Consider the following 24,740-nt stretch of genomic DNA (forward strand, 5'->3'; position numbering starts at 1 on the left):
TTATTTAGACCTTTCTGAAATATTTCACAATAAAGTAAACATTTCATTTAGACACTAGCACTTGACCTAAATCTCAGTCCCTGCTTGTTTATTTAAAGGTCGCTTCAGCCGACTCTTATATTTCAGTGTTTTTGTTTAATTTACTGAGCATCCCTACTGACCATCCTGTCCCCCTTTTCAGATCTCAATGGTGCAGTCCATTTTGACATTCAGCTAGAGAACCTGTCTGCTTCATCAACTGCAGAGAGAGAGAGAGAGCTGTCTCCTGGGTCCTGAAGCCCACAAAATCATTACCCTTTGCACCCATCCCATCAACCAAAGAACTATATAAATGCATCTGCTAAGGACACAATCAGGTCAAATTCTGCCTATTTGGGCTTTATCAGAATCCTAAAAGCAATCAAATATTCCCATGATTTAAAATTATTCAAAAAAGATGGGGGGTGGGGGAGGAGATAGATTGCAAACACTGCTGGGGAATGTTTACTTTTAACTTCTAAGTAGTGCAGTGGTCTGTGGTCCCCTGGGGTCTGCAGACTATGTCTAAGATTTCCAAAGGGGTCCGCACCTCCATTCAAATTTGTTAGGGGGGCCACAAATGAAAAAAGGTTGAAAACCACTGAACTAGAGCACCCTTGCGTTGGAGCATGACCCTGGAGGTGAAAATGACTAATTACAAAAGTGAAAGTGACCAGTATCAGTGCTTAAACTGAAGGTGGGGGAAAAGCAGCATAGAAGGAATTGTTTGCTAATAAAGAAAAAAAAGTGGGGTTTGTAAAATAATTCAGGAAGTTTGTCTTCACATATTATTTTTAACCTGACAGCATCTCTTTAAATTGTTTTGTGGGTACAACTGTGGGTACAGCTGAGATGTAGGGGGTGAGGGAAATGAAGGGGGGAAGGGTAATGTGTGATGTGTAACATACATAACTATAAATATATATTTTAGTGCTACCAACCCTACCTCCCTACTATTTATAGTGTGTCCATCACTGCTGTATCTAGGGACCTGTACTAACCAGGCTGAGTTTTCTGGCCAGTCATGTATGTTAGGATGTGCACGAGGCTGAACAGTGGTTGCCGGAGCAAAATCTGACTGAGGAACGATTATCTGCAAAGTTAATTGAAGGAAATTATTCAAATTAGTAGTAGTGGGGAAGGGAGGGGGAGAGAATTTGATTGGGACAGTTGATCTAATGATCTTCCCCTCACCCCCAGGTGATTTCCTGTCACAAAGGAAAGAAATGTTAATATTCAGTTTCAAATCCAATCTCCAAGAAAATGTGCTGTAAGCTTTGTTCTGGTATTAGCAGTACTTAATGTTCCCTGTGATGTATATGTCTTTACCACTCTAACGTGAAAATCGTGGGTAAGGTCATTAGCAGCTTCCAGTGATGGGAGACTGGGCAGCGTGTCTCATTCAAAGCCATAAAGGAAGTGAACGTGATTAGATGCCAAAGAAGCTAATACTCAGGAGTGATTCCCTTAATGCTGCAACCTAGTCTAGATTATTTTACCTCCCAGTTTTTGCATGAGTCAGACTGTCTTGTTCTAAACGGTGGAGGATTTTCTAGCTCGGGGGCTACGTTTTCACTTGCACGAGGTATATGCATGTCACTGTGAGCAAGCAGAGGCTAAACTCTACACAGACGGGCACTAAGACCGCAACGCCTCCATTTCCTCTCAGGGTGGATGCAGAAGCTGAGAGGAGGAGACCTCCAGACACGGGTGGAGAAGGATAGGAAGAGGAGAAAAGCTATGCGAAATCAAGGATATAGCTGAGAGAGACAGAAAGAGAGGGGGAGAGAGAAAGGGGCGATTGAAGGGAAGATACGCGGGGGAAAAGATCTTTAGATAGTATATTTATTTTTAGACATAGGAAGGCATCCCCCAGAAGATTGGTCCAATGAACATGTCAGTGTTGACTTTGCAAGAATACGAATTTGAAAAGCAATTCAACGAGAATGAAGCCATCCAGTGGATGCAAGAGAATTGGTAGGTGATGGTTAATGTAGTATTTACCAGTAGCTACTGTAGCTCTCTCTCTGAGCATGTGTGTTTTATATCTATGGATGGATTAGACATAATTGACTACAGGGTAATCGCTGAGCCAGTCTCTGGATATTACTGGCTCCGATGAGGTGCAGTGGTGTGTGTGTGTGTATGTATATATAAACATACATATATTGTGTGCATATGCACATTAGAGTGTGTGTGAATTATTCCAGTGACATAACAAACCACACAATAAAAGCTCAAGGATACTAAAATTGAGAGACTGCCCTGTTTTTCTAATTTTAAAAAGTTATATAACACCGATGGCATTTCCACTAATAAAAATATTTTTATAATGAGATAAAACGATTCCCTGCGACCTTCTTCCATTTTACTTTTGTTCCTCTTTCCTCGTTCGCTGTTGTACCCCTACCTTTGCCATCTCCCTTATGCCCTTCTTTTCTCCTTGCAACTCCTTTCTGTACGTGTGTGTGCCCCATTTCCTCTTTCAGGGTCTCTCCCCCCGTCCTCCCTTCCCACTGATCCAGTTACCTCCTTCCAACTCTAACGCAGAAGAACAAGTTAAAAACAAAACACAAGGAACTGTCGAGTCCCCTGCTTCAAATACAACTTAAACTGCCTCCACGCTATTAACTTTTTATGCATGTCTGTATCGGGGGAGATCTTCAGTGACCTGGACTGATCAGAAAAAGAGAAAAGTTAAACTGCGTAGGGGCAGGCGGGGAACTCGTGCAGGAAAAGTTCCCATGCCGGGCACATCATGTCTGCGGTGGGTGCCTGACAATCCAGGCACTGGAGGGTACAGCCAGCCGAGCATGGAGTCGCCCGGCAGGGTTTGCAAACTGCATGTGTATTCGCCGGGAGGATGTGTGAGCACAAACAAACGCTGGGTCCTCTAGGTGGAGGATTGGAGCCAGAAAAAGCCTGTGGTGAGGTCTGCCCAGACACCGGCCGGCGGCATGCACAGAGCGCGAGCTCGCCGGCGAGACTGTCTCTTTCACAACCCCCCCCCCTCCCCTTGTCTCTCTTTGATGAGACGGGGTGAGCGGGAGACGCTACCGGGTCGCTGCAGACAGTGCGCACGCTCTGCTGCTGCTGCTGCGATTTTAGGGAGCGGGGCTTTCCTCTCTGCCCGGGCGCCGAGGGGCCGGCTGGCGGGCGGGTCTCGCTGGCTGGCCTGCTGCCGCCGCCCGGGACTGCAGAGCCGCCATCCCCCGGGCGCTCGGACACACACACGTGCGCCTCTCTCCAGTGCTCGCTCGCCTCCCTTTCAAATCTTCCACGCCGCCTCCCGCTCCCGCTCCCGCTCCCTCCCAGGGCTGGACTGTGGCACATCACCGCCCCGTTCGCTGCCGCATTTAACCCTCCTTCTCCCCCGGCGCCTCACGCCGGGCCTAGGCTGGGGGGATGGCGAGGGAGCCCTGCTCTGGTGCACAGGGCTGGGGGTGTCCATAGCTGAGCTGAGGCGGCTGCCTCTGTTCCTCGCTGTGGAAGCAGCTGGAGGCTGGGGTACCTCGATAGCAGCAGCAGCAGCGCCGTGCGAGAGGGAGGCGGGAGGAAGAGAAACCATTGCAACCCCCGAAATGGCAGAATTGCGAGCCCCCAGCTTAAAAAATCATGAGTTGGGACCCCCAAAATGATGACTGCCTTGAAACCAGGAGTAAGGCTAAGATTTTATCACAGATATTTTTTAGTAAAAGTCAGGACAGGTCACGGGCAATAAAGTAAAATTCTGGGAAGCCATGGCCTGGCCTTTTACTAAAAATATCTGTGAAAAAAATGGGGATCTGCCATCCCCACACTGCCTGCAGTGGGGCAGCTGTGCGACAGCTAGGAGCTCCGGGGTCCCCTGCTGCCCAGGCTTGGGAGTGGGGCCCCTGCCACTTGCAGCAGCTGGAGTCTGCAGGGGACCCCTGCCACCCACAGGTCCAGGGGCCTGCAGTGGCTTGGAGCTCGGGGCGCTCCCAGAGGCAGTGGGGGTACTCCATAGCTCCCTGCCCCCACAGGTGGTGGGGGAACCTACAGCTCCTGACCGCCACAGGCTGACGTCACAGAGATCACTGGAAGTCACGGATTCCGTGACTTTTGCAACCTCCATGACTAAATCGTAGCCTGACTCATGAGACTTAAAACTAATTAATAATAAATGTTGGGTTATTTCTATGTGCCTTCTTGTTTCTCCCACCTTTAGGCTGCACTTGGGTCACTTAAGTTTTTCTGGGCAACCAAGACAGCTAGAAACTTCTTTTGTGTAGGACATGAAAGCCAAGAGTCTCACCTCATCACATGCTTACAGGACCTGTGGCTTTAACAGACACACCAAATATCATGAGTCTCATTATAAAATCAACACTAAAGTGGCCAGGTGAAAAGCAAAGCCCCCAATGCAAGGCTTGGAGCCTCCCACCACCTCCTCTGCTGCTGCGCTTTGATTGTGTGTGATTGTCCCCTGTGCCAACTTCCCCTGTCCTGTACCCCCTTCTCTCTCCCAGCTTCCTGTACCTCTCATCCCATACCCTCTGCATCTGCCTTCCAGTGCACACTGTGCCCTTCATTCCTTCACCCTCTGCATTTACCTCCCGCTTTGTGGCAGACTTTCTCTCTTCTTTCCCTCTCCCTTTGTCCTTTATGCTTGCTTGTTTTGCTGTGCTCTGCCCCCAAACCTTTCATTTATTTGTCTCTGTGCTGCATCCTTCCCCTCATATCCTGTGTCCCATCCCTTTGCTCCTTTACCAGGCACTCCCCTCACATCCCCTGCCATCTCTCTTCTCATCCTGCTACCCCAGTGAGTAACTTCCCTGTTTCCCGGGGGGTGATAGATGAGGGATAGGAACCAGCTACAAGCTAAGGCTGCACATCCTGGGTTTGCTAGGCCGAATGATCCAAGGCCCTCACTGGGGTACCAGGGATGCTTCTGGGATAGCTCAGTGGCATATGTGGTTTCTAGAACAGCAATTAATTAAAATGACCATTAAATGCTTTGGCTTCTCTGTTCACCTGCAGGAGAGATGATTAGGGAAATTAGCTCCTGCAGGGTACCTTTTGAGGCACTCTGTTCAGCCTGATTCTTTGTTTTGCCTTTGTTTGTTTTTATTTTCTTAGATCTTAAAAGTCTTATTAGGGTTAGTAGCTCTGGTTCTTGTTCTTTTTGTTCTCTCTCTCTGCTCCTGGAGAAACTTATCCTCATGATGTAACATTTCAGTAAAGGAGTGGAGGCAGGGATAGTCAATGGGTGGATTGCAGGCCAAATCTGGACCTCCAGATGCTTTTGAACAGACTGCAAAATCTTTTTATTTACTTATTATCATTATTGTTATTATTTTTGTATTATTTTCTCTGGAGTCTGCACCTTGATTATACCTTGAAAAAAAAAATTGATTACCCTGGGGTGGAGGAAATTGTTGCCTCAGTAAATACTTTCATAAACCCACTAGGGAAACCGTGTGGCCTAATGAATTAATTCATGACTGGAAGTCAGGCTCCTGTGATCTCTTCTTGGTTCTGCTGCATTTCATTATGTGGTCATCACATTGAGGAAATTGCATAACCACGGTGTGCCTCAGTTTCCCCAGGTGTAACAGGGGGATAATATTGCTTGCATAACTACCTGATTGATGCTTTGAAGATTAATTAGCTAATGTTTGTACATTGCTTTGAAGATGTAAAGTGTTGTATAAGTGCTAGATAATATTAAAATCCCCTTAAGTGCCTCAGTTTACTGCAAAGGTTTGCCTGTTGCAATTCCAATAATATTAAGCTCCCAACTCTCTAGATTCAAGGGGGTGAGGGGGACAAACATTTTCATGCTATTACTTTATAGTTGAAGAGATTCAGTCATCCGTGTGTGAACTTCTCAATCTAACTTCATCTGTTTTAAGGGCATTGATGAATTAAGACCTCCAGTTCATATTAAACTGTAGGAGGAGAGATTTGCTCAGGTTTGAGAATATTATTGAAAATGAAATGGAGTCATGTCCATTGAGATGCTTTCTGCCTTGTGAGTGTTCCCTTGGAAATGCTAGTAAAAATTCTTTGTAGTTAAAGTAGATGATAAACCTGTTCAGGAAATACACCTCCCTAACAAAACAATTAATCGTGTTTCCAGTGTTTTAATTTTTAAGAGAACTTATGTGATAAAATTCAGTAGGTAAAGAGCGTGAGGAATGGCCTCTTTATCTCCCACCAGAGTGACATAATGGGATTTCTATACACAAATGAAGGATAGTAAATGGCTTCTTGACTTTGTTATAGGCTTGATATGAAGTTGTCTGGACCAGTGTAATTAACATAAGGGCCTTAAAATAGGCATATTAAAGAGCATGTTTCAGGGATAAACATGTTTGGTTTTGTAGCAAATGCAAATATCAGTGGAATAAGCAAAATTGTTGCTTTAAAAAAAAATCAAGACATTCCACTGGTGGGAGGCTTTATACTAGAGATTGCAATAGTCTTTTAAGTTAGAATACATCATCATCACCATAACATGGAGGTAGAAAAAAGATCAAATAGGTATGGCATTTAATCCATGTTAGAAATGTATCTTGATATCTTACCAGGCTACCTAAATAAGATAAATCTGCAATGTTTTAAATGATTATTCTGAATGGATAGAGTGAAATGGACCTAGGGAATTTACTGTGTCTGCATTTTGGATAGCATGTTTGGAATCTAAATAGTTCATAGAATTTTATTCATACAAAGACTCAGCACAGAAGTTGAAGCCTACAGGAGAGTATGGCAAAAGTAGCTTTACACCCTTTCATGCCTTCTGGATTCTGGGCCACTTCAGTGACCAAAATGTCCCTCTACAATGGCCCATCTTGGGCTGCCCAGGGACTGTGATGCAATCCAGAGTCCTCATAGCAACAAGCACTATTGGCATGCTCTCACTCTCCAACTATGCCTCCAGCAAGCTGCGGGGGGGGGGGGGGGGAAATTAATGGAGTTCCACTGACATATAGTGGGAGTAACCATGGTTTAACTCGAGATGTTCTTATTTTACTTCATGAAGACCCTGATCCTGCAATGAGGTCCATGGGTGGGGTGCTGTGCAGATGCAGTCCCATTGAAATCTGGGCTAAATTGGCAATGTAGTAAATAGCATAGTGTTTTTAAATGCAGGCAAAATGAATGATGTTTTTTGTGATCTGTATGAGCTAATATTTGTGTTTCTGTTAACATGTGTGTATGTATAATGTAACTCCATCCCTCCAGCTATCCCCACAAAATCTCTGTTTTTTTCCCACTTAAAAATTAATTGAGAATGATTTTTCTGGCGGCCAAACAAAGACCTGACAATGCACCACCCACTGGAGGTGAGATTACTGACTCAGCAGTTAATTTACAGAATCACACAGTGCTTTTTAGGGCCAGTAGGCCCACTTGTTATAATAAAATCTTACTTCAGTTAATGATGTATGTTTTTTTACATATTGCTGGTGTTTTTTTAAAAAAATACCAAACTATACCTTGCTCTGCCTATACTTTAGGAACGTTGACTTCAGCGGGAGCAAGATTGGGCCCAGTACTTGTTAAGATGATTTCTTAAATTATTCAATCCCCTGCTCCCCCCCCCATTCTTGAAAAGAAAAAAGGGAGGGGGATATAGGAAATTAGCAAAATCTGCAGACTCTTGCTTCTCTAGCTAAACAGCTGCATGAGGAGTTAATACATTTTTACTTTTTTGTGTCAGGTAGAACGTACATATAAATGATTTATTTAAAGAAAATTTATATTGCAGTCAGATGTACTGTGAAATGGATTCTAGAGCTGGGTTTCTAGTTTACAGCTGCAGTCAGTGAGGTAGCAAAATTGGTCAGTGATTGGAAAAAATGATAGAAATTAACTGAGTGAGCAATAAATCCTCACTCTTTCTTTCCTTGTACTCCTACAGACTGCCAGGTTTATGCCAGCAGCACTAAATGACAGTTGCTCCTGTTGTAATTGTCTAGCCAATAATAATTATCTTCTGATGTCTGCTGACACTGTGTTCACCAATAGGAAAGCCTGAGGTCTGTGCTGACTGCTCGGAGATTATGTATGTGAGGTTACGTCATGAGAGGGTTTGCCTAAAATGACACACAAACTTTTCCCCTGTCTGTTCTGTGGAACCTTGTACAGTCCGTATAGTGATGTATACTACCAGTAGATGCTTCTCAAACTGTTTCTTTTTCCAGGTTTGCTTATTTCTGAAATGATTTACTCTCTTTAAAACAAACAAATATATATATATATATATATATATATATATATATATATATATATATATATATATATATATATATATATATATATATATATATATATATATATATATATATATATATATACAGGCCAATATCTGCTCTCATTTAACACCTTGCAAACCAGATGGAGTTCCAGGTATAAGTAAGAGCAGCATTTCGTCCTAACTCTGTAAGTTATTTTGCTACAAATGTTCTTTGGAGTATATTATAGAAGAGAGCTGTTTAATAAGAAAGCTTTTGTACAAAATGAAACACTGTGTGAAGTAAGCCAGTCATTTATTTAATGAGCACAGGCAACTCAGATTTGTAAACCTGAGACCAATAGAAATGTTTCTGCAATTTAAAAACAAATTCCCATGGCTGCAATTGTTTTTAACCCTTTATTGTCTGAAACTGTAACATTGTAGCACTGAGTGTGATTACAAACAAACTTGAATCTAACAGTTGATTTTTCAGAGTCAAAGCTGGGGGAAGTGTAAAAATAAAGAGCATAAACGTTGATAACTCAATTGGATTTTTAAAATTCATTTACTTTTAATAATTTGCATAAGCACCACACTAAAGAAATATGTGTTGTTGACACATGGAGCCAGTTTTTCTGGTCTGCTCAACCCAGATCGAAGGTTGAGGGCATGTATGGAGGGCAGAGATGGGTTTAAGCCACTTTTGTGTTCCCACAATCCTGGGCAGAGCCTATCCTCTGGCATAAATTAGAATCATAGCTATGTAGGCCTGGAAGGGACATCATTAAGTCATATAGTTCAGTTTCCTGCACTGAGACAGCACTAAGTATTATCTAGATGTTCTGTGACAAGCGTTTGTCTAACCTCTAAGTGATGGAGATTCCACAACCACCCTGGGTAATTTGTTTCAGTGCTTAACTACACTTACAGTTAGGAAGTTTTTTCCTAATCTAAAATTTCCTTGTTGCAGTTTAACGCCATTACTACTTGTCCTGTCTTCAGTGGCTAAGGAGAACAATTTATCACCCTCTTCTTTATAACAACCTTTTACATACTTCAAGACTGTTATCTCCTCAGTCTTCTCTTCTCCAGACTAAACAAACCCAATTTTTTCAATCTTTCCTCAGAGGTCATGCTTTCTAGACCTATAATTATTTTTGTTGCACTCCTCTGGACTTTCTCCAGTTTGTCCACATCTTTCCCAAAGTATGGTGTCCAGAACTGGACACTGTACTCCAGTTGAGGCCTTATCTGTGCAGAGGAGAGCGGAAGAACTTCTTGTGTCTTTCTTACAATACTCCTTGTGACGGGTTGGATCACAGAACCCCCCTTGGGAGCTGCCACCCGATGTGCCAAGATTACTTCTATCCCTGCTTTCCCTGACAGTTTAGGACTCCAGCACCCCGTCTTGCTGAGCAAGACACTGCCATCTTCTCCAACACAGACCCAGGGTCTGAATTACTTGCCCCAAAGCTGCACCTGAAAGCAGCTAACAGAAGTGTGCTTGTCTTTAACACTCAGATGCCCAACTCCCAATGGGGTCCAAACCCAAATAAATCCATTTTACAAAGCGTATGCAGGATAAACTCAAATTGTTCACCCTCTATAACACTGATAGAGAGAGATGTACAGTTTTTTGATCCCCCAGGTATTAATACATACTCTGAGTTAATTAATAAGTAAAAAGTGATTTGATTAAATACAGAAAGTAGGATTTAAGTGGTTCCAAGTAGTAACAAACAGAACAAGGTAAGTCACCAAGCAAAATAAAATAAAATGTGCAAATCTATGTCTAATCAAACTGAATACAGATAATCTCACCCTCAGAGAAGCTTCAGTAGGTTTTTTCCTCAGCCTGGACACCTTCCAGGCCTGGGCACAATTCTTTCCTCTGGTACAGCTCTTGTTCCAGCTCAGGTGGTAGCCAGGGGATTTTTCATGATGGCTCCTCTCTTCACTTTGTTCTGTTCCACTCCTTTATATATCTTTTGCATAAGGCAGGAATCTTTTGTCCCTCTTTAGGTTTCCACCCCCTTCTTATCAATGGAAAGACACCAGATTAAAGAGGGATTCCAGTTCAGGTGATATGATCACATGTCACTGCAAGACTTCATTGCTCACTTGCCAGCACACACATATACAGGAAGATTTACACGTAAAACACACCCATCTGCAGACAATTGTCCTAGTTAATGGAAGTCATCAAGATTCCAAACCACCATTAATGGCCCACACTTTGCATAATTACAATAGGCCCTCAGAGTTATAGTTCATATTTGTAGTTTCAGATACAAGAGTGGTACATTTATACAAATAGGATGATCACACTCAGTAGATAATAAGCTTTGTAATGATACCTTACAAGAGACCTTTTGCATGAAGCATATTCTAGTTACATTTTATTCACTCTATCAGTTTTTTATGAAATCATATAGACTGCAACATCACACTCCTACTAATACACCCCAGAATGATGTTTGCCTTTTTTTTTTTTTTGCAATAGTATTACATTGTTGACTCATATTTAGCTTGTGATCCACTATAACCCCCCAGATCCTTTCACACAGTACTCCTTCCTAGGCAGCCATTTTCCATTTTGTAAGTGTGCAACTGATTATTCCTTCCTAAGTGTGGTACTTTGCATATCTCGTTAGTGAATTTCATGCTATATATTTCAGACCATTTCTCCAGTTTGTCAGGATAATTTTGAATTTTAATCCTGTCCTCCAAAGCTTTTGCAATCCCTCCAAGCCTGTTAGTGGCTGCAAACTTTATAAGTGTACTCTCTATGCCACTATCCAGATCACTTATGAAGTTATTGAATAGAACTGAACCCAGGATAGATCCCTGCAGGACTTAACATCGAGCAAACTGAAGGTTGTTCTAACTTGTGTGTCCCACTCTCCATGGTTCCCGGAGGTCATTCCAACTGCCGGGGAAGGCCAAAGTATAAGGATACCTCATTGACTCCACCATTCTCAAGAAATGCCCCCTGCACTAGGGACAGAGAGGGGTGATGCTGGAAAGCTGCTGTGCCAGCTGTTTGGGATTCTCTTTGCACAAGTGTAATCTTTAGCGTGGATCTGCCAGCTTTACAGCTATGTTATGCCCCTGGAGCCTGGTAAAGCAATTACAGTGAGGCCAAGAATTTAGTTTAAGATTTTTAAAATTACCGTGTTCCTTTAAATAAACTCAAATTCCTGGATTGTAAATATATATATTCAACATTCATCATAGTTTGCCCAGCCCTTTGTGAAATGCACTCAGCATTATCCATTATTGTTGTTTATTTGTGTATTACAGTAGCAACTAGAGCTCTCAAAGAAGGATGGGGGAACTATTATGCTAAGCCATGTGCAGTCATGCAGTAAAAACAATACTTTCACCCAAAAACTTACAAGTGGATCAAACAAAAAAGTAGCATGGAAGGTGGAAAGGAGAATGAGGTAATAGTGTGAGCATCGTTTCATATATCCTAGCGGTTTGCCTTCCAAGTGCAAGATGAATTTAAAACCGTGCTATATTAAAGCACATCAGTAGGCACGGAACAACTAAGAAAAGGTTTCTATTGCCCTTAAAAAACTAAAAATCACACAGACAGGTCATTGTCATTATAGGCCTGATTCTGAAATTCTGACCCTGGCAAATGGAGCAGGTCCTAGACAGTGTAAAAGACAAACAGAAACCAGAAATGATAACATGATAATAGAATAAGGTATAAGTTCCAATAAATGGCTGCGCACACAAATCTCCACATTTCCACCCAACGGTTCATGTGGTGGTGTGTGTGTGTCAGAGAGAAACTGAGGCTTGCTTTGGTAATATTCCTTGCCTGAGTTATTGCTAAGTATGAGACCAATCCATCTCTTTGTTACCTTGAGTGGAGAGCACCATCATCCAGCAGAATACTCTGGTGATGCAGAAATAGGGGGAGTGCAAAGTCCGCTGCATTGTCTTCACCCCACTGACACCCTCAGCAAAAGGCCAGTCTGCTGGAGCTCCTTCGGGGTTAAGGCTACCTGGAGTTGCCAGGGATGGAGCTAGGGAAGAATGACAATGAATGGCGTTTCAGAGACAGTCTCTTTATTGGGGATGTTTGTAGGTAGTTGTGTGCATGTGCGGCAAATACCAGTGTTTGCAAAGGGTTGAGAAGAATATTAAGAAGAAAAATCCTAACTCTCAAGATATGTGTCAACATCTGTAACTAGGCTAACTTAAACTTACCACTGTAGCCCGTGGCCTCCTGTTCACTCCATGCCCATGGTGTTTGAACACATCCCTCATGTGGCATCATTAATTTTTAAGTTTCTGAGAGCCAAGACTTCATCTTCTATTTGTCTGTAAAGCACCATTCACACTTGTAATGCTGTAGAAATAATAGAGTAATAACGATGGGCAACATTTCAAAAGTGCCCAAGTGACTCTGGACCCTGCTTCCATCTGCAAAACTGACTTAGGAGCAGTCTCCCAAATACCCCGTATCACTTTTGAAAATGGGTTGTAGGTTCATAAGTCGCTTATGTGCTTTGAAAACTGTTACCCAATACCATCACCTAAGCAAATGCTGCTAGAAGCAGGGTGGGGGGAGGGGATTTCTGCAAGCATAGCTTTATTAGCCAATGGCGACATGGATTCCACGGCAGTCATGCTGTCTGAGTGGGAGAGGGGGGAAAGGAGCAATGTGGAGAGGCTTATTCTCCTCAGGACTGAAATGTGTCTTCCCCATGGATCCTAGGTTTGAAAGTAATGCTCCCTGCCTCGTCCCTGCCCCTGCGAACCCCTCTTAGTTGCGGGGAGGATCTGTTGGAAACTGCAAAGTGAAACTCATGGAATTTCTTGCCCCACCAATAACCCTCCCCCTGGAGGTAATATTTGGTCATTAAGATCCATTCTAATATTTTGTACATATACACATGCACTTTGAATTACCTGCTTAGTTCTCAGCTAGGACTGGGGGGGGGGGGGAAGGGTTTGACATATTTTGTGTATTGTTTTGACTTTCCAATATATGATGTGCAACCTCGTAATGAAATGTAGGACAGTTTGGGCTATGTGGGCATTTGAAAACTGATATAATTTCTAGTTATGAGATGATCCCTCTATTTTGTCTACTGTGGTGAAAGTGTCAATCCACATGCATAATTTAAATGGGTCCTTCTGTACCCAAGATCAGGGTTTCTCAATCTTTTTCTTTCTAGGCCCCCCCCTCAACATGCTATAAAAACTCAATGGCCCACCTGTATCACAACTGTTTTTTTGCATTTGAAAGCGGGGCTGGCGTTAGGGGGTAGCAAGCAGGGCAATTGCCCAAGGACGCATGCCACAGAGGCCCCCGCAAAGCTACATTTCTTAGACTTCAGCCCTGAGTGGTGGGGCTCAGAGCCCCGGGCTTCAGCCCCATGCAGTGGGCCTTTGGCTTTCTGCCCTGGACTCCAGCAAGTCTAATGCTGGCCCCCTGAAACCTACTCGTGTTCCCCCAGGGGGCCCTGGATTGAGAACCACTGCCCTAGATAAATGCATTAGGTACAAGGAGCAGTCACTCATCAGTTTCTTTTTTAAAGGTCAGTCCCACATGTTAAGAAAAACAAGTGTATATGAGCATGCTTGAGCTGTTGTTAGCAGTTAGTTTGTTATGTTAGTCATGCATTTTGACTACTCTCAGGTATTGCACAATATACCACTCATGAGTTTCAATTTTTAATCAAACCTTAACAATGTACCACTTTTTACTTAGGTTGATGTATTCTTTTTTCCCTCTGTTAGTATTTCTAATAATGCATTTACAGTTATCAACCCTTTGCAACCTGGCAGTCCTTAACATGTCTCATATACAATCAGCAAATACTACGAACAAAGGAGATTATTCTTTCTTACTGCCTATAATAAATAGATACAGTCTGATTAAATTCTAATGCAGCAATATGACTAGGGAGATAATGCAGGCAGACTAGTAATTTGTTAGGCTGCAGTCACCTAGTGAACTCTGTGGGAGCAGACTTCTGTTTTCAGTTGGGTTCCGTGTGAACATGGGTGCACTCACATAGAGTTCATTGCAGGATCAGGACTGTCGCTTATTATGTTTATACACTACCTAGCACAGTGGGGCCCTGACCTGGTTGAGGCCACTAGGTGCTACTGTGATATAAATAAAGCGTTCGTGATGTCCAGTGGGCCTGTTGGTCCTTATTAATGCAGAACCTGATCCTGCTTCCGTTGACTTCAGGGAGAGAAAGATCTGGCCTATGATTTGCTGCTTGAAGTTAGCTGCTGGGTCAGGAATCTCATCTCCAATGAGCAGTGTGTTTCCAAGCCTTTGTTTGACAACTGAAGAAGCCCCTCTTAGTTCACTCCTTCTGGGGACGGGGTAAAGGAACAGTAGTTTTTGCCCTGGTAGGACTTTACTGCAAGTAAATTTGCACCTATAATGATCACAGTTACCAGAGTGTAACTGGGGGACAACGACAACAAAGATTTTGAGCCAGAGATAGTGAAAAATGGAGGGCAGAAAAGAAAGAGTACATGTCATGATTAAGACTATGATTTAGTCATGGACAGGTTACGGGAAATAAACAAAAATTCACAGCCCATGACCTGTCCATGACTTATACCAGGGGTAGGCAACCTATGGCACGCATGCTGAAGGCAGCCCACGAGCTGATTTTCAGTGGCACTCACACTGCCTGGATCCTGGCCACTGGTCTGGGGGGCTCTGCATTTTAATTTAATTTTAAATGAAGCTTCTTAAACATTTTAAAAACCTTATTTACTTTACATACAATAGTTTGGTTATATATTATAGACTTATAGAAAGAGACCTTCTAAAATGTATTACTGGCACACGAAACCTTAAATTAGAGTGAATAATGAAGACTCGAAACACCACTTCTGAAAGGTTGCTGACCTCTGACTAAATCTTGGGAGGGGTCACTACTGGGGGGGGGGGTCACTACTGGGGTGGGTGCCCCGGGGGCCTCGGCTGAGTGGGTGGGCCGGAGCCAGCGGCACCAGCTGCCAGAGCCGCTGAGGAGCGGCTGCTCTGGCCACCTGGGAACTGCTGCCGGGGGCTGCTGACAGTGGCTGCTCTCAGCGACCGCTGCCGGGTGCCACCTGGAGACCGCTGCTGGGGGCTGACCAGAGACCACTGCCAGGGGCTGCCGACAGCGACTGCTCCGGCCACCATGGGACCACTGCAGTGGGCCGCCGATAGCGGTTTCTCTGGCCACCCCCTGGGACTGCTGCTCAGGCGGTCGCTGGGGCCGTCCACACCGCCCGCTGCTTGGGCAGTCTCCGGGGCCAGCTGCCCTGGACCGCGAGCAGCGGCTGGTGCGGCTGGCTGCAGAGCTGCTCCAGCAGAGGCCAGTGTTGCTGGCCCCGGAGCCAGCTGCTTAGGCGGCCCTGTGATCAGCCACACTGGCTGCCGCAGAAGTCACGGAGCTTGCATGACTTGCATGAAGTCACGGAATCCATGACTTCTGCAACCTCCATGACAAACAGGAAGCCCTAGTTATGATTTCTGGTATGGCTAATATATTACTCTGAGATCAACTGTAAGTGTTGATGATGAAGCCAGTGGTCCAGGTGTCATGTTGCGAGTTTACTGATTGAAAATGTGGTTATACATTTCTTCAGTAGACAATATCTGGGACTTACAGCAGAACCAACACACATCTTTTTGCCTTCAGCTAATGAACCTGACCTGATTGGCTGAAGACTACAGCAGGCACATTCTTAAACCCTGCAGCAACCCTGGACCCTGGCTGCTCAATAGCATTTCATACCTGCAGCTGTGTTTCTGGTCCCACTTCCTAGTCCTGGTCTCCTTGTTCCAGCTCCTGGTCTCCTACTCTTTGCCCCTGATTCTTGGCTCCTGCTCCTGGTTCCTACTCCAGATCATACTCTGCTTCTGACCCTTGGCTCCTGCTTCTTGGCTCTCAGCTCTGGTTTGCCCCCTGGACTGGATATTTGGCTTCGGACCCCAGCTCTTGCCCCTGGTTCCTGGTCCACAACTCCAGCTCCCTCCATGGACTTGGTAACTTGGCTCCTGATTTGGGCTCTGGCTACTAGGCTTGGTCACCCAGGCTCCAACCATTAGGCCAGCTCCCCATCCTGCCTATTAGGCGAGGCCATCCACAGCCTAAAAAACAGTAATGTCGTAACAGATGCAGTAATGACATGAGGTTTCCAGCCTTCCTGCACAGATTAGTCAAAGGTTAGAGTTGACAGAAGTCATATCTCAGAACAAGTGATACACATGCTCAGGATAGACAATCCAATACCACAGTGATGGATGTGGCATACAAAGCCAAATAGAATAGGAGCATATTGACTGAACAGAAGGTTGCAACATCTCTTCACCTGACTTGCTTTTTCTTTAGTTAACATTTGCTCACTTCTTTCTGAATAAGCCTCCTCATTGGTTTTATTATTTGCGGGCAGAAGGGGAGGAGAAAATGAAATGTTTAGTACAACTGTGAAGCATCAGGTACGCTGCTGATTTTGTGTAAATGTTAAATAACAATAACTTTCCATGATTTTGGAAGTAAGTCATAGTTACCTGAGAAAAAATGGACAGAAGTTTTGCATGTGAACCAGTATAATTAGGTATTGCTAGAGTGAATCACGGATAGACTGTGACAATATTTAGACTAAATTATCTGAACACTAACATATGGTTCTGCTCTGAAAATTAGCTTTGAAGAACTGGTATTGTGAAACTCTGGCTTCCATGTTAGATTTGTCTAGCTCAGTGGTTCTCAAACTAGGGCCTCCACTTGTTCAGGGAAAGCCCCTGGCGGACTGGGCTGGTTTGTTTACCTGCTGCATCCGCAGGTTCAGCCAATCGCAGTTCCCAGTGGCCGTGGTTCACTGCTCCAGGCCAATGGGAGCTGCAAGAAGTGGCGCGGGCAGAGGGACGTACTGGCTGTCGCTTTCCGCAGCCGCCATTGGCCAGGAGCGGCAAACCATGGCCACTGGGAGCTGCGATTGGCCGAACCTGTGGACGCGGCAGGTAAACAAACTGGCCCGGCCCTCCAGGGGCTTTACCGGAACAAGCGGCGGCCCTAGTTTGAGAACCACTGGTCTAGCTGACACCATGCATTTGGGCATCCTCCGCTGCTGAGATATGGCCAAAACTGAGCTCTCTGTCAGCCTGGCAATACCTCAAGGGAGAGCAGAGGGAATCACCTGGTTCCCCCTATGGCTGAGTCCCTTCTCCAGCACAGCACAGGGGCAAGTCATCACCACAGATGATGGAACTGATTGGTTCACTATTGGTATTGTAGTGCCTAAAAACCCAGTTGTGCACGCTGGGCCCCACTGTACTAGGCACTATATAAACAAAGGCCCAGGAGTTTTGCTCTGTCCTCTCCCAGGCCATCCCTTCTTCCCCTTTTGTTAGCTGAGCCAGTCAGTTGCACCCTCCTAGGGTTTGTGCTGCTGTGACTCCCATGTAGATGATTTTCTGCAAGGGGTTCTGCCAGGCCAACTTGCAACTGCTGTTTCTGGTGTACAACCTTGATTTGGGATCTGGAAACCTGTCTCCAGGACTAAAGATCCCATAATCAGAACTTTGCTGACCATTTTGTGGGTGACGCACGAGGCAGATTGGAACCCATCCCACTGTTCCACAGATGTCTTGACTCTCCAGTGCTAAGAGGAGTCAACACTTTTTTTTTGTTTTGTGTTTATTTGGAGGAGGGGGAGTTATGACAGTATCTTGTGTATCCTGAAGTCATGTTCACTAAAGTTGCCATGTTCACGTTGGGCTCAATTACTTAGGGCTTTTCCATGACCCTGAGCAAGTGACAGTGCATTGTTGTGCTGCCACAGGAACAGACGGGAAGACAAATTGTACCTCCCAGTCACAATCTTGCCTCTGTTTTCCCCTTACCTTCAGGGGAAGTACCCTTAGCCAGGTCTCTACTCACTCCAATGGGGTTTCACAGTGCACCTGCATAACTATGCTTGCTGTAGTATGACAGGACAGAGCCAAGGCTCCACCCACCCCCCACTGTGTGTACAAGGTGGGAAGGCACTTTGGAAGGTGTTCTCCTCCCTGTACTGCTACCTGCAGTGCAGGTAGCTGGCACCAGGGTGTAAGGGAGTGGTTTGTGCATCTTTCCTCCTTTGCACTGCCACACGATCCCAGGTCACAATCTGGTCATTAATGAAGGCTTTTATCATAACCCTTCTTTAAGCCAATATACTAAATCTGCTGATTTATAGTAATAAGATTATAGTAATAATATAGTAAGAAGTAATAATTGATATTTTTGCATCTGGCTGTACTGTTTCTGTTTTCATGGTAGTTATACTTTGGAGAAGATGGAGGATGGTTGACTTTGAGCTAGGAATTCAGGGAATTATGGTTGTGTGGTAATTGGGATGTGTAGAGTACCTGCCTACATAGGAAATTAAAAATATTGAAGGCCATCTCGGGAGCAGAGCTGCGGTTTCTGTTCTTATTGCTCTCAGTGATAAACCTCATTAGCATTCACAGAGCTATGATAGCTTGTTTTTTATAGTACAGAGTCTGTAGGGAGTGTGCATAGCAAGACTCTATAATCCATAATTTTAAAAAAAGATTAGGTCTGGGGAGAAGTTGTACATTTTTCAAAAATGGAAATATGCATTTTAATCTCCACCTATGGCGTATTATTTTAAAATGGAAATTAGCTTTGGTCAAGATTTAAAACAAACTTTCAGCTGAATCTGACTTCTTCATTGTAGGGACTAGCTAGCCTTATGTAACCATATTATCTTATCACTGCTACCCTCCCCCTTCCTCCTCTTCTGTCTCCTATTTGACAAACTCACTTGTTGCGTATACGTAGCACAATGGCTCCCTGACCCTGCCTGAGGCTTTCAAGTGCTACTTTACTACTAATAATAACAGGGTGCAGTGCTAGTTCTCGCATAAGCTCTGATGTCAGATCAACCTATATTTGAGTTTGTTTCTAATCTCCCCAGGCTAGCAGAAGCAACTGGTTGAGCCCTTGTGTGGACTCAATTACTTTGGACTGTGTTCCCGCCCCCGCTGCCCATTGGGAAAAATGTGTCCCCAATGCATCCTGGGCGAAAATGTGTCGTCATTGCGTCGCGGCGCGACCCTTTCTCGCGCCCTTCTCTGGCCGGGGCCAGCGGGCGCTTCTCGAGCGTTTCGAGCCGCCGCTTTACAGCGCTGAACGCCACTTCGCTGCGTTATGCTCCTCGCCGTTATCGTCCACCACCTCTTGAGCTTCAGATGCTCAGATCGGCGGAGATCGGACCTCTTCCACAGAGGAGAGCAGGCAGGCGCAGCGGCAGTGGTCGGCATGGTGGTGAGAGGTCAAGGCCATGGTGTGGAGCATTCATTCATGGTGGTGGGAAGCATGCAATGGTGGGGTGGCAGCAATGGTGTGGTGGTCTGGGATGACACACTGGTGGGACACGAGGTGGCTGGGATGCGTGAGAGACTTGCTGCCAACGAAGTGAGGACATGTGGCTGCCCTGTTCCCTGAACTGTAAGGATTGGACGCCGAACCCTGTGACTGCAGGACTTCCCTGAGCCTGCAGAAGCGGCGGATGCGAGCAGGAAGTGCGGTCAGCCAGCAGCTGCCCGGTCAGTGAAGGTAACCCGTGGGGGCGTGGGCAAATCTACGTGTAGTTGAATCGTGTCATGAACTGCTCTCAAAGGTAGTGGAGCAACTGCTCAAGGGCCTGAACTGCCGGAAATGTGCTCTCATCTGGATGAAACCTGTCGATGGGGATCCAGGTGGGGGCGATGGGATTCCTGTCTGGCGTTCCCCTGGCGCAATGGGGGGCCACCATGTACATTAACCGAAAGGGCTGCTTGCCAGGTTGCTCGTGCTGTAGTGTGGACCATAGGACGTTTGCAAGCTGTTCACATTCGGGTGGCTGTTTAGCGCCAGTTGCAGGCGGTGCTGTCTGCAGAGTCTGGCAGGCAGGCACCACTCCAGGCAGGCACTCACTTAGGACCACAAAGCAGACGGCAATGCAGGCACTCTGTGATCCTGCAACGCCCTCGCCGACCCCCTGCGGGACCCGCCCATGCCCTCGGCGCCCGCCACAGACAAGCTGTGGAGACTCCCTTGAGGACGGCTAAGGGCTCTGCAAGAATGGTGCTGGAGTGTGAGGGGAGACGTCTTGGGTGTGCGGGTGACCTTTGGGACTTCGACGGTTCCCTTGAGACGGCCACGACGATATCCCCGTAGTTATTGCTAATCTACTATCCCTCACAATCTTGTTGCTTGCAAGGTGAGACCCAATCTTGAGGAGAGGAAGGGAGGCACTTTTTCGGCCGCTTGGGAGGTTGAGGCAAATCACCTCTGCCCGCTGAAGGCGATAGCCATCAGCCTGTGAGATCAAGATAAGCTTTCTTTGGCGCATCAGGGGAGGAGGCTTTAACTCCACTTGATTTTAGAGAGCCTGATGTGACTGTCCACTTTTTTACTTCCAAGCCTGTAAATAAAGGAAGTTTTTCCCAAGGTAATTAAATTTAAATCTTTCGTTGACTTTGCATTTTGTTTTTGCAAGTTGCATTTCTTTTTCTTGCTGGTGGAGCATGACAAACTGATTGGGGGGTGAGGAAGGAAGCTGGATGGGGGTGGTTTCCTTGAAGGGAGTTAGGTGCCATCCTGTGGGGGGGGCGTTGGGTTTGGGAGGTGGGGGTGGGGGGTGTGTGGGGTATCCTGGGGTGGATGAGGTCTGGGGCTCGGGGGCGCGGGCTTTGGGGGCTCGGGGGCATGGGTGTGACAAATGCATGTGAAGTGCCTTTACATTCGGGCCATGTCAGGCGGATACACATCACCAACCACCACAAGACCGGGCCAGAAAGACACGGGCACCCAGTCAGTGTGTCCAGTCTGCCTGTGACTGCAGTTGACCCAGTGCCCCCTGCCCCCAAGTCCCCCCCCTCTGTAACCCTGGCTATGCACTGTAATTACTGTGTTAAATCCACCCCCCACAAGTCTTCCGAGAAAGCCAGCGGAAACGAAAACAAAAACAACAACAAATTACGAATGAAATTTGACATGGTGAGTTGTGACTTTGAAATGGGGTGGGGGTTGAAAGTACAGATGAAGAGGTGGTACAGCTGGAAAAGGATGTCGCTTCTGTTCATGTACAGGTGCAGTGACAGTTGACGCCATTTCTCCACTGCTCCACTTTGGGTGACTTCTTTCTTTGAGGGGAGAGGGGAGACTTTGTTGCGTTGGAGATGCGGCAGGCTCTGCACTGCTGGGCTCTCTCCTCTCCTGGTCTTACTGAACATCTACATCGCGCCGCGCGGGGCGTGTCCGTTTGCTCCCTCATTAAGACCAGTTTGCTGTAGCCTGCCCCTTCCTGCCTTCACCTATCTGCTCCCGTTCCAGGTGTGCGATGCTGCTGACGACACTGTCTCTGCTCCTCGCCTCTCTCTGCTCTGCCTCCGCTCTCTGGCTGGCCATTGGTTCCACCTGTCTTTTTTTTTCTTTTCTTTCTTTGTCGTCTAATCTCAGCTGCTAATGGGGGGTCGCGGGGGCAGTCCGTGAAGGTGATGTGTGTGAATGGGAAAAAGGTGTGTGATTTCGGTGTGAAAATACATGTAAAACACCAACAAACACAACACAGTTTTTTCATTTTCAAGAAACCAGTCACAAAAACCAACCAAACTCTCCGAAGATCTCCGAGATTTGAAGATTGGATTCATGATTGGCGTGGACGGCGCGAGCGCTGCAGCTGCGAGCGAGGAGAGAGACAGCTGCATCCTCTTCACAGAAGCCTTACAAGACACACTGCTTATGCTGATAGTCTGCTTGCTGCTGCTGTGCTCTGCAAAAGGTGGGTGCAATGCGCAAAAAGCTGGGCAGCGGCGCATCTCCCGCCAGTGACGCCCCTGTATGCTTTTGACTCCTGGCTCAGTTCCTCCTGTGGAGTGAAGCGAGGTCATTCTTATGCAAAGTTCTTATGAAAAAGTCGGTCATTAAGTAAAAGGGTCATTTATGCAGTAAAGTAACATATGCACAATAGTAACAGTGCACTAATTCCACAGCCACACAGCACACACACCTCAATGTTTCAGCTCAGCAGGCACACACAGAGAGAGAGCGGCGCACAGACCAGAAGCCCCAGACCCAGGACCTACGCTGCAGCGATCTCGTAGGGCGATGGTCCCCCACCTGGAGGATGGCATGTGGCTTCAAGAGTGAAGGAGCAACCAATCTGCACCAAGAAAGCTGCTCTCCCAAGAAACAGCTTGCTGAGGAGCTTTCTTTGAGCTTTGAGAGCTTTCCCAGAGGACCTGGACTTTTGTGCTGTTTGCCTGCTGTTTGTTTAGTTTCATATTTAAAAATTTTTATATTAAAATTTTTTATTATATATTTCTGTTTTTTATAAAAAAAAAAAATTGTTTCCTTGTTGTTTGTAGCACTCTGATCCCTGATTCAGTCCTGGTTAGCAGGCGGGGGGTTAGGCGGGGGGGATCTCTGTGAGATCTGGAGAGATCTCTGTGGCTGTCAGGCTGTGGGCTGAGGTGCGTTCGATGTCGCCTAAAGACCCCTCTAAGACCCCCCCCTTCCCCGAACCCTTCGAACAGGAGGAGAGAACTGTCCCCCACACTATTCGTCCACCACCGTCACAATGGCAGGGCACTGGGGCAGAACACCACCATGAAATGGCATGTGTCCTCGCATGCGGCATGTCTGCTGGGGGGCGGTCGAGCGTCCGCGTCGCTTGCTTTTTGACTTTTTTGTGTCTTTCTCTCTTCACTTTCACGGCGCACTGCACTGCCGGCTGTATCCATTCCTTTTCATTTCACTTTGAGACTCGAAGTCTTGCTTTTTCGCTTGTTGGGCGCAGCTCCGAGAGCACAGACTCACTCGCCCCACACAGATCACAGATCAGATCCTCGGTGTCCCGCCGGGGGACAGGACCTCTTTCTTGGGATCTATTGACCTTCTGGGGACTCTCTGCTCTGCGTTGCAGGTGCTGCGGGCAGGCCCCGCCGCGACACGCAAAGATCAGAACGTCAGAAGCCCAGACAGGAAAATGAAAAAAAATTTCAATTTTTTTGTGCGGCTGTGTGGCTGGCTGGCCAGAGAAAGCTGGCTCGCTGTCCGTCAACAGAGTGAAGGTGAACTGTGGGGGAGCTCCCGGAGCTGCTAAGTTCATTAGCATTCCAAGCCAAGCCTAGAGCTGGCAAGTGCGAATTGCGCGTTACTCCACCTGGTGGGGTGGGGTATTAACGAACTAAACCCCCACTCTAGTTTAAAAATGGCCTAGTGTGGGTGTGTGTGGGTTGGGCGGTTAGTTTGCGCTGCTGATAAACGAATTAAAAAGTCCTAGTGTAGACCAGGCCTTCGATTACCATCAGCCCCATTTATTGATTAAAAAGCAGGACAGAGGGACTTCAAAGGGAGTACTGTCTACCCTTTGGCTAGAAGAATAGTGACATGACAAAGAGTCTGCGGGGAGTTGGTGTCACACAGTGAAGAAATGGTGACCAGATCTCACCTGTGCATAGGAGCCCCTATCCCTTGGTGGAGAGAAGTAGAGTGTAAACAGCAGGAAAAGGATGTTCAAGATCTGTTGCTTTGTAGCTGCAGCATCTGAAGTCTGCAAACCGAGTGAACATTTTTTAAAAAAAAATCTCTGTTATAATGAGCTTTTCAAATTTAATATCTTGATTATAATAACTGACTGCCTCATGTATTCTAGGATATGAAACTTATGCCCAGTGAAAGAGCATTTGTATGTATAAATACCTGCTCTGTAAATCTCGAGCAAACATTAATTAAATGTAAATACACTGGGAAAAAATATGACCCCAGAATTGCAAGGGGCTAATTGACACTTCAGGAGGAAGAGACAGTGGGCCAAACTGACCTCAGTAAAATGATCTGTTGAAGACATTGGAATTATACCAAGGATGAACCTGACTCTGTGTTTTTAATGTCTGTATTGCAGTGTATGGCCCTTAGGATATACGGTACTCATATGTGGATGAAAGAAAAATGAGATTGTTGCACTGTCCCATGGGACATGGAAGGGTAGTGGTTTCATTAACAACTGTTGACAATCCCTGGCTCTCAAAATTAAGTTTCCTTTTAACTTTAATTTGAAGGGAACCATTGTCCTCTCTGATTTGCAGTGCAGATCTCTGCTGCTTATTCTCTCTTCTTTCTGAAAGCAGAACTTGTATTGACATCACTGGGAATTGGATCAAGTGCAGTCAGAGCCGTCCCTTGGGTAGGGCGAATTGGGGCAACTGCTCTGGGCCCCGCGCTTTGGGGTCCCCACGCTTCAACATCACGGTGTCAGATGCAATACTTCACACGCATCCATCAGAGTGTGCGTGTGTGTTGCTCGGGTGGTTCAGGGATCCCGGGGCCGATCAGGGATGGAGACCCGTGGCGATTCGTGGCGGGATCCTGCCGGTGGTTCTCAGTTTTGCCTCACAGCGCTGGAGGTGGCAACGATTGTCCCTGTGTGGGCCCCGTGGCCGGTTGCCCCAGAGACCGGGGCTGTGGTGACGGCGGGA

General features: G+C 46.0%; 1 protein-coding gene across 4 annotated transcripts in view; it reads left to right on the forward strand.

The window, feature by feature from the left end:
* The first annotated feature begins 238 nt into the window (after positions 1-238).
* Positions 239-24,740, forward strand: part of ELOVL6 (ELOVL fatty acid elongase 6) — a 129,841-nt gene continuing 105,339 nt past the window's right edge. For 2 of the 4 annotated variants that reach the window (XR_005599757.1, XM_039542362.1), the window contains exons 1-2: positions 239-356; positions 1,688-1,995. Coding sequence is in view for 3 of the 4 variants with exons in the window: in XM_039542362.1 (XP_039398296.1) it covers positions 1,907-1,995 (89 nt within the window). In the remaining variant the exon portion in view is untranslated. Of the gene's footprint in view, positions 357-1,486; positions 1,996-24,740 lie in introns of those variants that run through there. The other 2 variants (XM_039542365.1, XM_039542364.1) reach the window with 2 other exon arrangements.

This window comes from Mauremys reevesii, linkage group 5, assembly GCF_016161935.1.
Source record: "Mauremys reevesii isolate NIE-2019 linkage group 5, ASM1616193v1, whole genome shotgun sequence".
In the NCBI taxonomy this organism is placed as follows: Eukaryota; Metazoa; Chordata; order Testudines; family Geoemydidae; genus Mauremys; species Mauremys reevesii.